Source organism: Kryptolebias marmoratus, linkage group LG15 (genome assembly GCF_001649575.2).
Source record: "Kryptolebias marmoratus isolate JLee-2015 linkage group LG15, ASM164957v2, whole genome shotgun sequence".
NCBI lineage: Eukaryota > Metazoa > Chordata > Actinopteri > Cyprinodontiformes > Rivulidae > Kryptolebias > Kryptolebias marmoratus.
In genome coordinates this window covers 19,595,089-19,611,887 of record NC_051444.1, presented here as the reverse complement: position 1 = coordinate 19,611,887, position 16,799 = coordinate 19,595,089, and the positions used below count along the sequence as shown (strand labels likewise).

The window sequence follows — 16,799 nt, the reverse complement described above, 5'->3', positions numbered from 1 at the left end:
CTATCTATCTATCTATCTATCTATCTATCTATCTATCTATCTATCTATCTATCTATCTATCTATCTATCTATCTATCTATCTATCTATCTATCTATCTATCTATATGTATATATATAATATACATGCCTTTCATGATGGCAGATGTAACTGCCTGTGTCTGCGTGTGTGTATATGTATGTATAGGTTCATTTGTCTGATCTGTCTAGATATCTACTGAACAGACTCTCTCAGAAATCAATAATTCGATGTACATCTACAACTGATTAACTTTTGGAGGCAATCTGATTCAAGATGGCTTGACCTTACAAACACAAAAATGGGTATAACTCTGACACCTTTAGACATATATGGCTAAAATTGGCTGTGGTACTAGCTGAGAAACACCTCCAACACACACCCTGATCATTAATAAATTACACAACACCATTATTTCAAACTTTGCAAAGCAATGTTGCAAGTGATGGGCATTCCTTCAAGGAATGCTCGTTATATTTATTACCCCTCCCGTGGCCTTCAGATCAAGTTAACCCAAACAAGGGCATCTCTTCATCTCTTCAGTTACAAGGGTTTCATGAGGGTTACGACATTACAAACTAATGTCGTATTCAGAATAACTTCAAAATTGTATTTTATTGATCAGTTACAACCTGGATAGAGGTTATGTGCAGGGCAAACTGGATCTCAAAGTGAAAACAAGATTAGGAGAAAATGAAAACAAAGACATGTCTTACAGTACCTATGGCTACTTTTAGACAGATATTTACATTATTATGATTTTTTGTTTTTAGTTCAACTGAAAAAAAAAGAAAATAAATATTACTAGAGACAGATGTTGCAGTATAAAACACCACTGTACAAGTGCTGACCAGATGTTTACAAGCCACCCACCTTTACCAAATTTCAAAATTCTGTGTAATTAATTTGTTTTTCATTGAAAACATGAGTAGGTTTGGCAATAATACTGAAGCATGCAGTTTTATTTGTGTAAACTGAGCTTAAAAGCCAACAGTAGTGATTAAATACTCTTTTTATGGCTGTTAAGTCTCTGCTCTCTGATATTTAAACATCAGATCAAGCACTAAGAAAGCATGTTTGCAATTATTTTTTTATTTAACATGCATTTTGAACAGAAAATTCTAAAGGATTACAGTCTGCTCTTGGTAGCTTTAAAATACAAACAATTTTAAAATAATGAGCTGGCAATTTGAAATGTTCCGTTCTCTTTTTCTACTCGACGTTGCGCAGCATCTGTTTCTGAGCTGCTAATACCAGGACTTTGGGTCTGAGGGGATTAGCAGGGACGGAGCGCCTGCTGAAACTGAAACTACGTGTGTGCTGCCTGCTGGTGCCACAGGTTGCAGAGGTTCCAGCAGGTGGAGATGCAACAGCTCCTTCACCTTCTGGCCCACCTCAGAACGATGTACTCTGTTGCTGCACGTTACCCTCAAAGTGTGTACAGTTCCTGACAGGATGTCTGGGAAAAAAAAGAAGGAAAAAAAAGAAAGAAAGCCACAGTTAAGCATTTACCTGATGTACTGTATGTTGGTTAATACGTTGTTCACCACTGTGTCTACATGATTGTTTAACCTCAGCTGCATTGAGCGAGCACATTGGGGACGACATTATCAAATGCCTGCTAAAGGGGGTGCTGACAGTGTTGGTTTATTGCTTGAAAAGTTGTGTAACAACAACAGTACTGCAGGTAACTCAGCCCATCTGTTTTTTGAAACGCTTATAGATTATCGCTGCGTGAGGCTGCTGCTAACTCAGGCTGCCATGCTCAGGCCCCCTTCCTCCCCCCTTTCCTCTATTGCTTCCCGCTCCAGCTGCTCACTCACTCACACACACACACACACACACACACACACACACACACACACACACACACACACACACACACACACTTCCAAACATAAACTCCTTACACTGGGACAAATATGACCAATACTGGAGCAGAACAGAACAGAGGGGTGCACATGTTTAATTGATACATAAAATATGAATATGATGTGGCAACCTGGTAATACAAAAAACAAATATTTTGATTAAAAAAAAAAAAAAATCCAATTAATTTGCTGGGTGTAGAATTTACTTTTTATGTTTACAGAACATTTTTAGGTAATAATCTTATGCCAACAAGGTTAGATGATCATCTCTTTAGATTAGTAACACTCAGGACAAATCTAACTTAACCTGCATACCCAACACCAGTATTTCATTTTAAAGCATTTATCGGCCAATGTTGTTAGACTATTAATATAAGTTGCTGGGGACTAAATGATTTTTCTCATCAGTGAATACATCAAATCACAATCTCTGTTTGAATTATTTATGTTAGGTTCAAGTAATGATCATCAGTGACATGGAATTGAACAATGAGCTGTGAAAAATGCAGTGATGAAACCCCAAAGTGTAATGTTTGAATCAGTAGCCACTGATCATCTTAAATACTAAATGAGCCAGTCCTCCTATGTGTACTGCAACATCACTGAGTTATGAAAACCAAATAAATAATAATAATTGCTTCTTCCGTTCGCAAACCCAAAGTCGGCAGCATCACGATGCATGAACTTAACTCAAAACAGATTCCAGATTGAATCTTTAATTGCTTTTTCAGTGAACTTTTTAACACGTGTCTGTAAGCAATGTGATTAAATAATGGTGGAATTACATTAATAAGGAATGAGATGGAAATTGACGGCTCATAATTTGGAAAACAGCCCACAACAAACAACTTCCAAGGAAGGAGGCTCCGAGTTGATGTGCATAATTAGAATGAGCACTCGCTTCGACGCATAGAAATGGAGCCCTGGCTTACAGTAGGTGTCACAATCCCAAAGCATCTGCAGCCGGAGCGTGGAGAGGGAACGTGAGCCGAACGGACATTTTTAAGGATTAGCATTCATGTTTTGTGTGATCGTGGAGCACTCGCAGATGGCTCATTCATGTGAGCCAGATGTTTTAATGAATGTTAATGGAAAATAAAAGGTAAGAAGAAAACAACCATTAGAATGCATTTGACACTTGCAGCACCACATTGGAAATGAAAAGCGTTCAATAAATAAATAAACATCATGCCCCAATTCATCACTTGGTTAATGGTCGGTGAAAAAAAAAAAAAAAATGAAAGTTGAGGCAAATATCTATGGAAATGAGTGTTTGTCTATCTTCCCTTTTCAGTGATTAGGAATTAATTTGAATAATTAACGATGATCAACAGAGATGAGAGTGTTGCTGCTTGCAGGAAGTCTGAAGTGTGTGTGCGTGTGGGAGTGCAAGCACCTTGTTTGTGTTGCTCTTTTTACTTACTGATTCATCTGTGTTCATGACTGAAGGGGGAAGAAGGCGCACCTTGTTGTTACGAGTCAGCAAACTCAAATCAGAACTGCACGTTGTTTTGCATATTTCAGTGTGCGATGTACATATGTTTATTTTACATTGTTAGCATAAATCTTTATGTCAAAAAACAAAAACTGTGGAATAAATATATTGTGTGCATACTCCTTTTGTATAAAGCAAACTAATCACACACCACCACGAGAGGCCAGGGATCATGCAATTGTCTTTGCATGTGTGTGTTTGTTTGTCTGTCCGTCGGTCAGATTTAATGAAACTCCCAGTAATTATTAGATATGCTTCTAAAATTGATTAAGTTTTACAGTCAACCTGGTTCAAGATGGCCGCCATAGCTAATCTGTCTAAGTGAACATAAAATTGACAATATCTCAGTCAATTTTACAGATATTGAGTTAAAATGATAGTAGCTGAGAGTCGTCCCCAATACAAGCGTTGAGCACTAATTGATTGTGCATCATCTTTGTTTAGGACTGTAGCATGCAAGGCAGCAGAAGTACTTTTAAATCTATTCATGAGCTCCCTGAAACCTCCAGCCAGTGGACATGAAATAAAATAATAAAGAGAGGAATGACCTTAAAAAAGCCTGGAAAAGGTTGAAATCAACACATGTATAGCATCATCTTCAAAGAAAAACAAACAAAACAAACAAAAAAAAAACAAGTTGGAATAAAATTTAAAAAGACAGCTGTTTGAAACCAGTCTCTGCTTGTCTCTGTTTTTTAGAAATAAAACATTCTGCTTTAGCTGCATTGAGAATCATCTTGATAAAAATAAACAAACAAACAAACAAAAAAACAACAACAAAAGAAAACTAATCACCAAATGTTTTGCAAACCTGGAACAGAAGCTGATTAGACTCATTCCAAAGTTTGTTCCGGTTAACTGTTAAAGATTGAAAACAAATGTAAATTAGTTTATTTCCTTACTGAAGTCATCACTGAAGTGTGAATCATTTCTCTGTGATTTACTCTTGATGAATACTGCCAAGTAATTTAAGAATTCATTACATGCCATAAACTACATCAAATTGTGCCTTTATGTTCACATTACTCCAATCCCATAAATGTTTTAATGACGAAAATTATTGCAGTTTTCATTAAAACTTTTCATTAAACTTTATAGATATCTGATGACAGGAAAGACATTCAAAGCCCCCACACCGAACTGAGTCATTTAGTTGTTTGTGTCTTATTTAGTGTAAAGAGAAATTAAAGCAGCTTTGAAAGTATTCAAAATAATGAAGAGAAAGCTCATTACTTAAAAAAAGATATAAACATTAATTGCCTGATCTATTTGTGCCTTAACAGTTTAGAAGTTGGATTGATTAGCTTAACAAAGAACACATTCACATAGAATACTTTTATGTCAGTTTTTTTTCATCCTTATTTGACTGCAATAGTTGTTTTGCCACTGGTTTTATATATATATATATATATATATATATATATATATATATATATATATATATATATATAATATAATATAAAAATAATAATAAAATATAATAATAATAATATAATAATAATAATAATAAAAATATAATATATTTAAATATATATGTTTTGTCTTTTCATTTTGAGAAAAAAAAAAGTTCTGCTTCAGTGTTATGATTGTGATTACTCATCTTATGCCAACTCCACCCATTTATTATTATGAATGAACTCATATCCAGAATCAGAAAATCTGTGTTGAATTATCAAGTCAATAACTTGCTTTTTAGCAGCGCTCCATTCAGTAATGATTGTGATGGGTTGTTAAACCAAATCACTTAAAGACACCCTGGATACTCTGAACCTTCTTAATGTTATGTGTAGCTGTGGCCCAGAAGATAGATTGGTCATCCAACAATGGTTATTCTCAGTGCATGTTGAAATCTCTGCAGGCATAATGCTGAACTATGTACAGGCCAATTCTTTTACTGGTTTACTCACATAGTGTCATGTTTTGGTAAATAGTATAAAGAATGTTTAAAAAATAGAAAAACCTGGGTAGGAGTAGAGTAGAAATTAAATAAAGTAGTTTTGGGGATCACATCACTGAGTGCTCCTTATTTTTCAACTTTTCTCTTTAGAGCATTTTGATATATATATATATATATATATATATATATATATATATATATATATATATATATATATATATATATATGTGTGACCATTTTCAAAATGCTCTAACGAGAAAAGTTGAAAAATAAGGAATGGCTTTTGGTCCAGAGCACAACTAATCATATTTAAAACACAGTGAAGAAGTGTTAAGTCACAGTCTAAAGTAAGACTGACAATGGAAACTCAGTTTCCATTGACTCTCATGTTTTGTTAAGTGTTGATAGAAATGACAGAGCAGAATCTTAAATAAACAGTTCCTTTTTATTTCATTTAGGTGTTTAGAAAAATGCTGTGTAAGAAAAGAAAAATCCCTACAGATGCTTAAAGAATGACAAATTTACAACAAAAACAACCCAAGTAAAAAAACAAAGTGGAAAGTATGACATTATTTTTCAATAATTTGCTTCACATTAGTTTTTAAAGAAACCCAAGAATAGTGTGAGTGAAAATGTATCCATCTTCTTTACTCGCTTCTCCTTTCTGGGTATGGGGAGCCAGTGCCTGTCTCCAGCAGTCACTGTGCAAGAGACAGGGGACAAGTTAATGGCAGGGCCACAGAGAGACAAACAAGTCAAACAACCATTCACACTCTCACTCATACCTAGAGACAGTTTAGAGTTACCAATTAACCTAACCTAACATTACTTTTATTGGTCTGTGGGAGGAAACCCAGGTGAGCACAGGGAGAACATGCAAACTCCACCCAGAAACGCCCCAGGTCAGGAAGCGATCCTGCAACCTTCGTGCTGGGAGGCGACGGCTCTAACCACTTGCTGCTGTGCTACCATGATTAATTTAAAAATGTTAAATTGCACATGCTGTACTGTATATAGCAGAGACATGGAAACCAAAGGAAACAGATTGTCAAACAGGAACAAAGCAAAAGATTTATTAAGACATCACACTTTTGTAGTCAGTGGCACTAAATGTGACCCAACTGGACCAGATCCTTTGTGGTGCTGTTACTTCCCAAAACAACAAAAAAAATGACCTTGAACTGTGCTACATCTCAGAGGGGCAAAAAAGTATCTCCAAGGGGAAAAGAAGAAAAAAAATGCTGGCACAGACAACAGGCTAACCCCTCTCATGTTTTCCATCATAGCCAAGCATATTATCATTGTCTGAGGGAGCTCAAGACCGAGGCAGGGTGTCATGCCAAAGCCTGGCTTTTATGAGGGGTTTTATATTCATTTGATGATCTTGCGGGCCTCTGTTTCCTGAGTGGATTATCCATATATGCCAGTGCTGAGCCCTTTTTATATTCAGCACTGCGGCAGAGTCAATAAGGTCCGTTCTGCATACAATATTCAAGATTATACAAGACAGACAGCATAATTCACACCCAATCAGAATACAAATGACTGCAGACGGCAGAACAACTCATTGGAAAACAAACAGCTGATTCTCAGGGCTGGTACTGGTTCAGTCAAAACTGCCTCACTGTGCTTTGAGACAAAGCTTTTTTAAAGAGTAAACCTGTGGATTATTTTTTATTTTTTTTATCCCTGGGTAATATGGCTTCCTTGTTTGTTTAGTCCTGATCATGATAATGTGGGGCGTAAGGGGGTGGTGAAGGTCACTGTACAACTTTTTTCCGTGTATTTGCTTTGAGCATACTCACATGAGCTTCATTAATTTGATGTGCGAAGTATAACAGCCGTGTATTTAATCACATTTATGGGTTATGAACTGTTTGCACCTGCAGCAACCATAAAAATCGCCCTTCATGGGATGGATCGGGAGGTGAAAGCGGAGTACCTGTTGGTCATACAGGCTAAAGACATGGGAGGACATATGGGTGGCTTGTCAGGAACGACAACTGTGACCGTCACGCTAACGGACATTAACGACAACCCACCAAAGTTTTCCAAAAGTAAGTAACTTCACAACCTCAAATGTCCCAAACCTTATTAAATGATGAAGAATAAATGACTAGAGGTTCATATGAGAGTGTCTCGTAATTGGGAAAAATAAATGTTAGGTTGTAAATTTCATTTACTCAACTCCTTGGAAGCTAATTTTGCTAAATGCAGTAATACATCACCATGATTCAGGGCTGTATAATTTTGCTAACTAGATTATCATTTCTAGAACCCGAAGAGCTACAGTGTGTTTGTTCCTCCCAAGGTTTGTATGAGTTTGTGATCCCTGAAGACCTACCGGTCGGGAAAATGGGTGGCAAAGTGAAGGCAGATGATCGAGACATTGGTGAGAACGCCAAGTCGACATACAACATCATAGAGGGAGACAACCAAGGCACATTTGAGATTATTACAGACAAACAAACGCAAGAGGGGATACTCAGGCTAAAAAAGGTAAGCCCTAAAATTTAAAAGGTAACCTTATAGGAGGATGAAGGAGTTACTATAATATGGAAGACATTGCCACAGGCTGTGAGACATCTCTGGTTTCATACAGTGTCATCTTTTTTCATGAAGTTAATAGATTTTCTCCACCAGTCATTAGGGTGTCAGTGGCTAAATTAAATCATTCTAATTAGTGTCCTTGTGATCTTTCTGAAAATAATTCCTTATGTAGATAAAAATCAGACCTCACCAACTGGCATTATTTCAAATGAAACATGACTCAACACCCTCTTATCCAACACCGGTCACTTACAGAAAGAATAAGTACAATAAAAATTTCATATATATAGATAGATAGATAGATAGATGACCAAAGAGAGAGAGAGATATGTACATATAAATAAAAGCAATACATGATACAATAATAATAATATTCAAATATTGCTTTCTATGTGTTCTTGCTTGAAGCATAATGTGGTCCTTTAGTGCATGGAAAATATGCAGCAGATATGTGGGAGGTAAAACATCTGATTAGGTTATTATTTCTTTCAGATTCTCCTATTAGGGTATTTAAATCTGTCCTAGTGAGCTGTAACTGTCTTAACACACAGTAAACTGTTGCACATTGTACAGAAGTTCAGCCTACGCTTTTGGTTAGATTTTGTTTGGCTGATGCTCTGTTTACGATGAAGAGCAGATTGATTAAACTGCAAGTTGTAGCTTTAACATATTGACAAGTGAGAGCTAGTTCGAATTCAGAGCAACTTTAAGGGCACAATTGTGTCTTAATTGCCTGTCTGAAGGGTACATTAGCTGCAGTTCAAAGAAGAAAAAAGACAGCGATCGTGGTCTGAAAGAAACCAAGCAGGTGACATTTCTGTTAAAGAACTTTTTTTTCTACCCAGAGGCAAACACACTGGGACATGTCATAGTATATTGCTAATTTTAAAGACTGTTTTGAAGTATGACATATAAAACTTCCTTATTGCTGCATGCTTCGCTGAGTCCAAGTAGTATAACCAGAATCACACTTTTTACACAGTATCATCAATGTGATAAGTCCATATAAAAGCTGTAACAGTATTTCCTCTGGGCCAGAAGATTCTGAGCTTTGAGTCTGGATGTCATTGTTTGCCTGTGGCCATATAGAGTACTCAATCTCACATTGAGCATAGTAGAAAAGATTTAGAAATTTAAATGTGAAAACCACATGTTACTGTGGTAATACCAAAAGTCGCAAACATGTTTGAACACACCTGTACTTCTGTGGAAAGTCCAATCCCAACTAGAACAGAGAGCAACTAATACATGACATGCTGTTTTAATATATGTTAACCAACTAGTATCTTATTGGTTATAGTAGATGTTTGCATATCGAACAAAATAAAATAAAATAAAAAAGTTGATGGATGGGGGATCTTAAGCCTTTAGTCATGGTGGGTTCAGAGTCTGCCAAGAGCAGCAAAACATCACTCAAATCTGCAGTGGCATTGTGCTGTGATGTAAAATGACATTACCCCAAGGACGTGTTGAGTGACTTTGTCAAAGTGTGAACAATGAACTGCGTGGGAGGTGGAATGTACAAGAGGTAAGGCAATCTGCTGGGACTCCAGCACAATGCCACCAAAGAAAACATCAGCGTTGAAAAACAAACTTGACACTAAATCATAAAATCTCTAACTGTTGACAAAGCAAATGTCACACGTGTTAGCCGTTCAGTAAATCTTGTCTTCCATGATCCACATGGGAGACTCACTGTTCCCATGTCTGCTCAGCGATCTCTTTGTAGCCCACGGTTTGCACCCTACATTGCTGAAGGATGCTAGATAATGTGCTGGGGAAGTAGCAAGGCATTCAACACACTTCCGGTTTTTGAATGCTTCAAAATGAGTTTGAGGAGTCAGTTTGATTCCCCTCACTAGGACAGAAGAAAACACCGACTGTAACTCTTTCATCAACTCATCCTGTGCCTGTCAACAGCTGGACGGGTTCATAAACTTTCATCTTATGTGGAATTGAAATTATTTAAGAGCCTTTGTGGTGAGATTAAAACATATTGATCTGCGGCCGGAGAGGTACAAACAGGGGGGAAAAACTCTTTGCTTTTTGACTTTTAAGCTTTTTATCTGTTAGCCCCCAGGCCTGTCGAGGGATGTTAGTGGGATGCTGAGCTTTCACCCCTGCAGCCAGTGGTGAACTTTTAAGTCTCTAAATGGCCTGCGTGTTCATGCTGATTTAATGCTAACGCTTGACTGAGACCACAGAAAGACACAGCAGGATTCGGGGGTTCTGAACATGTGGGGCGTTAACTCAGTAGAATCCAGAATGTGTCTTTTGTCACCGCATGTAAATCTGTCTTCACTTTTGAAGTTAAGACTGAACTAGTTATTTCACGTTGTTTACTGGGAATGTACACTCTGAGGATCTAGTATGAGCCATGCAATTTTTTTTTTTTTTTTTTTTACAGCATTACATTTGATAGCTCTGCAGTGTTCCTTTTGCTCTCACAAATCTCCTAATAATCAGAAGTAGCTGTACAACAGCACCGCTATGCATACTAATCAAAATCTAATCTCCCTGGATTATTCAGTCCAAGCACTGTGTTTGTTTAATGAATTAATAATTTCAAAGGGTCAAAATATGGCTTGGATTCTGATTCTGTGCTCAGGATATTATGCAGTGCAATACAGGGAACAGCTTGCATAGATGCTTTATTTGATTTTGTAATTGATACTAAAAATTATTTTAATTAAATTTAGCCATGGTAATTAAAGTAGCTGTTTACCAGCATGTTTTTCTTAAAGTGAGTATGGTATAATTAAATTTGCCAGCTACAGCTACAGTGAAAGCCCCCACCACCTTTTTTTTTTTTTTTGCTCTCCGTTAGGCCAATGGAAACAAACATAATGAGTTGGTTCTTCACGTCGTCATGTGAGATTATTAGTTAACTGTTTTCATATTAGAGACGCAAAGCACAGTAAGCAAGTTGTACTGAGTGTTTTGCTTTGATGATTAGTAGCTCGCAAAGATGCTCCACTGCTAGAGTCCACAATTCTTAAACATTAAACATATATACCTAAATCCTTAGTAAGATAATTATAAACTATTTGCTTTATTTTTTATTGAATAAAACTGATAGTAGATTAAAGACCTAGCTTTCTTTAAAGGACTGCATATTGCCTGTCACCTTCCATGCCAGAGTTTCAAGCTCAGACCATCTCATGTTTATGCTGGTGTAGATTCTCAGTCATCCAGGCCATGGTAAATCCAAAAAAAGTTAAAAAACAAAAACAACAGAATAGAAATCCAGTTGTTTTTGTTTTTTAACTTTTTTTGAATATCTCATGTTTAGAAATAACATTTGTAGCTGTTCTGGTTCAACTTTCAACATAACATTAAGCACAGTTCTGTGAGATATTGTGAGATCTTGCATAATCTATTTGGTTAAATTTAAAAAGTTAATCAGACGATAAAATTCAGTAAATAAATCCCCTAGGTTTTAAGCGAAGAGCCACATTAAATCAACACTGACATTTTAAAAATATTTTAACACAATGATACCAAACATAGATTAGCACTGTGAATAAACACACTTAGAACATTTAACTAGATGTAGTGGACTCCTCTGTCCAGCTAAGGGTGAGTTGGTTTCACTAACTAACTGCTGTTTCCACACACCTTCACGTTATTGTTGACCGTAAAGCTGCATGTTGCTGTATGGTTGTTGACATCTTGTCAAAGAGTTAAAAACTTGGAATGTGGCTGTACATTGCTGTATCCCTCCAGTCTCTACAGTACGGCACATTTCCTTTACACCAAGTACAACAGCATACATAATGCACAGCAGTGGTGCAAGTTTTAAAAAAAAAAAAAACTTTAAGCCAAATCTTTAAGGCAAAAACACAAAACCTAGGTACAGTGACTTCTCGAAGAGTAACTCTTGATACATTTGGTTATCAACAACATCTACCTTAAGTCCATGTGGACCAGAAAGTGGGAGGCTCATTCAGGCTAGGTTGTAGCAGATGTTTCCTGAAAACAGATTATGTTTCAGCTGTATTTGTGCAGTTTTCTGCGATAATACTTGATATTTGTTTTGGGATAACAACCTCTCTAAGAGCAAATTAAGACTTTGTGTGAATGAGATATAGAAAGTGTGAACACAGATGGTGTCTCCGTTTATAGGTTATCTTATGGTCTTGTGAATATATAATATGTGCATTTTTTTTAAATGAATGCTATTCAACCAACAATACCCTGTGAGATTCGGCATAAGATGTGTGATTTCAGAAATCATAAAAGGCTTGTACATGTCACACTGTGCAAGCTCAATATTATAAAATCTTGGTAATAGCATTTGTCATACTGTAAAATGTTAGATTTGTTAGATGTCAGACTGTACAATTTCTTGCTGCTGTAGTGTCCGAGACATGACAAAATATCCAGCAGAGATACTGTGTAAGTCCAACAATAAATGGATAGTGATAACTGGTGTTAACACTCTTATTAGAGTTGGAGACAAATATTTGCCAAAATATTTCCCACTACACAAAATAATTTAGCTGAAATGAACACAAATGTTTGCTTCATGCTTACAATCTGTAATATCACCACCATTGGTACTTAAAGGACAGATTTTTTTTCTACCAAAAACATTTAACATTTCTTTATTTTCACCTAATGTTCTTGCATTTAGAACCATTAAACAAGTACCTACTCTTTCAAATTGTTTGTTATCCAAAGGCTTCAGTTCAAGCTTCTTGCTCCACTTTCTCAGCACAGACGGCAGGATCTGAGGGAGAGAAAAGGAAGGGCTGAGGAGGGGGCTGGGTGTCAAGTAAAGAGGAAGATGAGGAGCGGAGTAAGGGGAGGTTAATAATGAGACTGTTCCAAAGAGCTTCTCTGACCGTAGAGGAGTGGGGCTTGGAGAGGCTTTGGGGGCTTTGGTCTCTTTACGATAGCCCTGATGTCAGAACTGTAGGAGTGTTGAAGTCAAAGCCCCAGGTTGCCGTCTACATCCCCTCGACTGCTGCTGCGATCTCAGAGCTGGACCCCCAGACACCCATCCACCCACCTGCCCTCTCTGTCGCAGAGCTCTCAGCGCTGGCCTGGTCAGACCAGAGGGACAATTCTTCTTTTTTCTCTAACTGAATACATTTTCCGTTTTGTTCATCTCTCTCCTTTTAGTCCACTTCTCTCTCTCCCCCCCCCCCCAAGCCAGCTACTGTCCCCTCAAGCGGCAAGGCCCACTTTTGATTTCCCTATAAATCCTGGTTATGGAGTGTGGAAGTGACTTGATCCCATTATTCTAGTAGTGTGAGAGTGACCAGAGGTGATTCAGAATGAAATTGTAACAGTCCTCAAATATGACAAGAGTAAAATTCCAACTCTCTTCTCTCTTTTAAATATTAATGATGAGCCATCAGTAAAGAAAATACATCAAATGCAAAAACCGATCAAACACGTCTCAAACACACAAAAGGACATCACTACAACAAAATTATGTTTCTCTCCTTGGTAAATTAGACTCATCTCTTGATAGTCCTAAATAAGCAGATGTCTCATTTCATTTTTATGTGGGTTGGTTGATAGCTGTTTGAAATAATCTGCTATTGCTATAAGCATTAGTAGGGAGTTGTTAAAAAAAATAAAATAAAACATTTCCAGGGTTTGCAGCTCTGAAAACAGCAGTGGCAATGACTGATCAAAGTCAAAATGATGATCAAAACATTCTGTTCCCAACCTGCAAACACTTACAGCATTATCACAACCACTCACAAACTTCATACCTGGATGAATGATAGTAGCAGCATAGTCAGACAATGTTTAATCTAATATTCTGTTGGAAATGTTCAAATTTTGCTCTGCTGTAGGGTCGGCTCTAGCCCCCTCCTGCAGTAAATGCTAATTCCTCACTGTAGCATCTTTGTCAAGACATTTGAATCTTTGTACAACAAGTTGACTACTGGGATTGACACAGTCCTATAAAGTATGTTCAATAAACAGGTGAATAAGGGAAATAAGAGGAAAATATTGATTATCGAAAAAAAATAATAAGGCAAAGCTATTTCATTCAATATGTCTTGCCTTTTGTGCTTACTGACATAGCGCTGCAGAAGCCAAACTGCCTGAAGAAGAGCTGTATTTATCAAAACATTCTGCATTCAAGTTATTTCTGCTGCATTCTCATCAGCTCTCAGAGCTCGTCTGTTTTATTTTCAGGTGATTTAAAATTCACCGGATTGATTGAGGGAAGAAATTGTGGAAATCATTACCCCATTTCTCTCAGCTGCTACTCCACATCTGTGACTTCTTTATTTTGTTCAACTTGTTTGGGATTTGGAAACTTATTCCCAGGTTTGGGAAGCCTAATCAGCTAGTCCCACAAGTAAACAGCTCTCCTCCTGGCATGTTTTAGTTTTAATAAGAAATGTTAAAAAGCTCCTAGCTCTGCCAGAAGAACAACAGACAACATATTATCTGAATATGCAGCATTAAAAAGAAAAAAAAGAAACAAAAAAAGTAGTTTAGTTTTATAGGAAATTTCAGTATGTGGATATCATGAGTTTATGTTGAATCTAGCCATAATGTTTTTCTTGATCTTAAATTATTAAGGATGCTTCAATGCTCAATAATATTTGCCCATTATTTTTTTGTTTCCATCGAGGTTTTTGTCTTGCTACTTCTCCTGAAGCTTTGGAAAAGCCCATACAGAAAATACATCAAAACGTGTGCCTCAATGGGAAATAGTGTGCTATGATTTTTGTCAGGAGTACATCAGATAAAGTTCACAAAAACCACAAACATTTTCCACAACCACAACAATGTGATCTTGGCAAACCAAGTTAGGAAACCCAATCATTTTTGGAGCTCTACAGCTCAGGAGTACTTCTTAGTAGAAACATCAATCAAAGTTTAACCAGATCACAGAAAGTTGGACTTTAAATAACTGAACTGTCATTTTGATGTCATCAACAATTTTTACACAGTTGCAATTCAAGTTTTATGATATTTAGTGTGTCTAAACTTTCAAATTTTTTTGTTCACTCTCAGAAATTTTACACTTTTTACGCAGTTAATATATCTAAACATAGGCATGTTTGTCTTTGTTCACTCAGTGTATTTCTCACAGTTGTTGAACTTGTTTTGTTTTCTCTAAAATCCCCAAAAAGTGTGCACATCTAAAGTGTCATGGTCCTCCCTTTGCATACCAGAATTTTCTTATTAAAACTAGTCTAAAAAAATTTAAAATTAACTTGTCACAACTCCTATATAAAATACAGCAGACGCATATATTCATATTTACATGCTTCAGCCACGTAAAGTTTTTACACAGTGACTGTTTGTATGTGGCTTACTTTCTAGTCTGCATTTGCCTGTTATCTTAGGTTTGCTGTCAGGAAAGAAGGGACACATTTATGGGGTTATCCTGGTGAGCCTAACAAGCCACTAGCAGCAGCTTTAACATTTATTTTGATTGTTGTTCTCTTTTAGCTTTGAATATTACAAAAGTGAATCACAATGTATGATTAGACTATATACAGTTAGGTTAATGTATGTTTGAACTTTTTGGCCAGTCCAACAAGTTCATATATGATAGCATCAACTGAAAATGCTAAGCTCAATGAGTTTGACAGGTTTAAAGTGACAATAAAGAGACTGTTATTAATTCTCTTGGATTTTCTCTCTTTCAGCCTTTAGATTACGAGGGTAAGAGAGCTTACATACTGAAAGTTGAAGCAACCAACGTACGCTCAGAGGCCAGCATCAACGCTCCCTTCAAGGATACGGCCACTGTGAAGATTTCAGTAGAAGACTCAGATGAGCCTCCTGTTTTCTCCAAACCCATGTATTTACTGGAAGTGAATGAGAATGCCCCCATCAACACGGTCATAGGAACGGTCACCGCCAGAGACCCAGACTCCTCCGGGAGCCTTGTCAGGTGAGATGTAGTTAACAGTGAGCTACTGAAAGAGCTTTTAGCCTTTACGGCTCATCCATTTGCTACTGACTCACCACAGGAAAATGGCAAAAGTCGCAAAAGAAAAGTAAAAAAAAAAAAAAGCTCTTTAATTTAACTTCAAGAAAAATTGGGGAAAAGGGTTGACACTGAAGCATGCAATTAAATTTCTTCATGTCCCTGACCTTTGGAGAATGTAGAAAGTGTCTTGGGCAGCGAGGAAGAAACCCAGTGATTGCTCTGATTCCTACAGGTGAACAAAATAAAAGTAGATTATGAGTTGAAGAAAACACAACTTTCTTTTTTTATTGTAAAACCATTCCTGCTGTAGTATAATATAGTCTCCTCTTGTGTGGCTTATTCTTAGAAATACCACAAGGGCACCTTGAGGATAGGTTATACAGGCAATTTCTCTCCCTCCACTTTGGCATTTCATTAATTCTCCAGTGACTTGCTGACCGCATTCCCGGGACAACACTCAACAGGTTGTGTGTAATTGCCTGGCGAGCAGAGAGCAGGCTGGCTTTCAGAGATTGGTTGATGCTATAGAGCAGGACTGGTTCATTCTACTTTTACTTTTTTTTTTTCTTCTTTTTGCATTTCTGGCGGCATTCTCATGTATAGTGATGAGATTGCCAAGAGGAAGAATTGAGCCCTGAGGTTCCAGGATGCCTCTACTCTCATGTGTAATAACAACTTTTGCCTTTTTGTCCTTATTTCATTTCTTAGTGCTCTTATGTTTGTTGATGCAAGTCTCTGTTTCACAGAGGCATTTGAAGGAGACTGAGGGACAATTTAGCTCTAAAACGAGTATACTTTTATTGTTCGTTATACGTATCGAGTGTGTCAGAACACTTTATGATGAAATTCATTCATCTTGTTTTCTCCTAAATGGAATGCCACAGTAATAGTTAGTTCTCTAAATATACTGTTTTGTCCTTAGGATTCATATTGAAAGGAAAACGGACTAAATAATAAATGAGTATGTCTGCAGATGGCATCATCCTGCTGTCATAATCTCTTTGCACATTTGTTGCTATGAACAGGTCCAGATATCAACATCTTGTCTT

General features: G+C 36.9%; 1 protein-coding gene across 2 annotated transcripts in view; it reads left to right on the top strand.

Moving 5' to 3' along the window:
* The first annotated feature begins 6,662 nt into the window (after window positions 1-6,662).
* The window catches only part of cdh8 (cadherin 8), a 28,436-nt gene continuing 18,299 nt past the window's right edge, over window positions 6,663-16,799 (top strand). The window contains exons 1-3 of one of the 2 annotated variants that reach the window (XM_017425882.3): window positions 6,663-7,336; window positions 7,591-7,778; window positions 15,464-15,711. In XM_017425882.3, the coding sequence (XP_017281371.1) occupies window positions 7,141-7,336; window positions 7,591-7,778; window positions 15,464-15,711 (632 nt within the window). In that variant the 5' untranslated portion in view covers window positions 6,663-7,140. The remainder of the gene's footprint in view (window positions 7,337-7,590; window positions 7,779-15,463; window positions 15,712-16,799) is intronic. The other variant, XM_017425881.3, reaches the window with a different exon arrangement.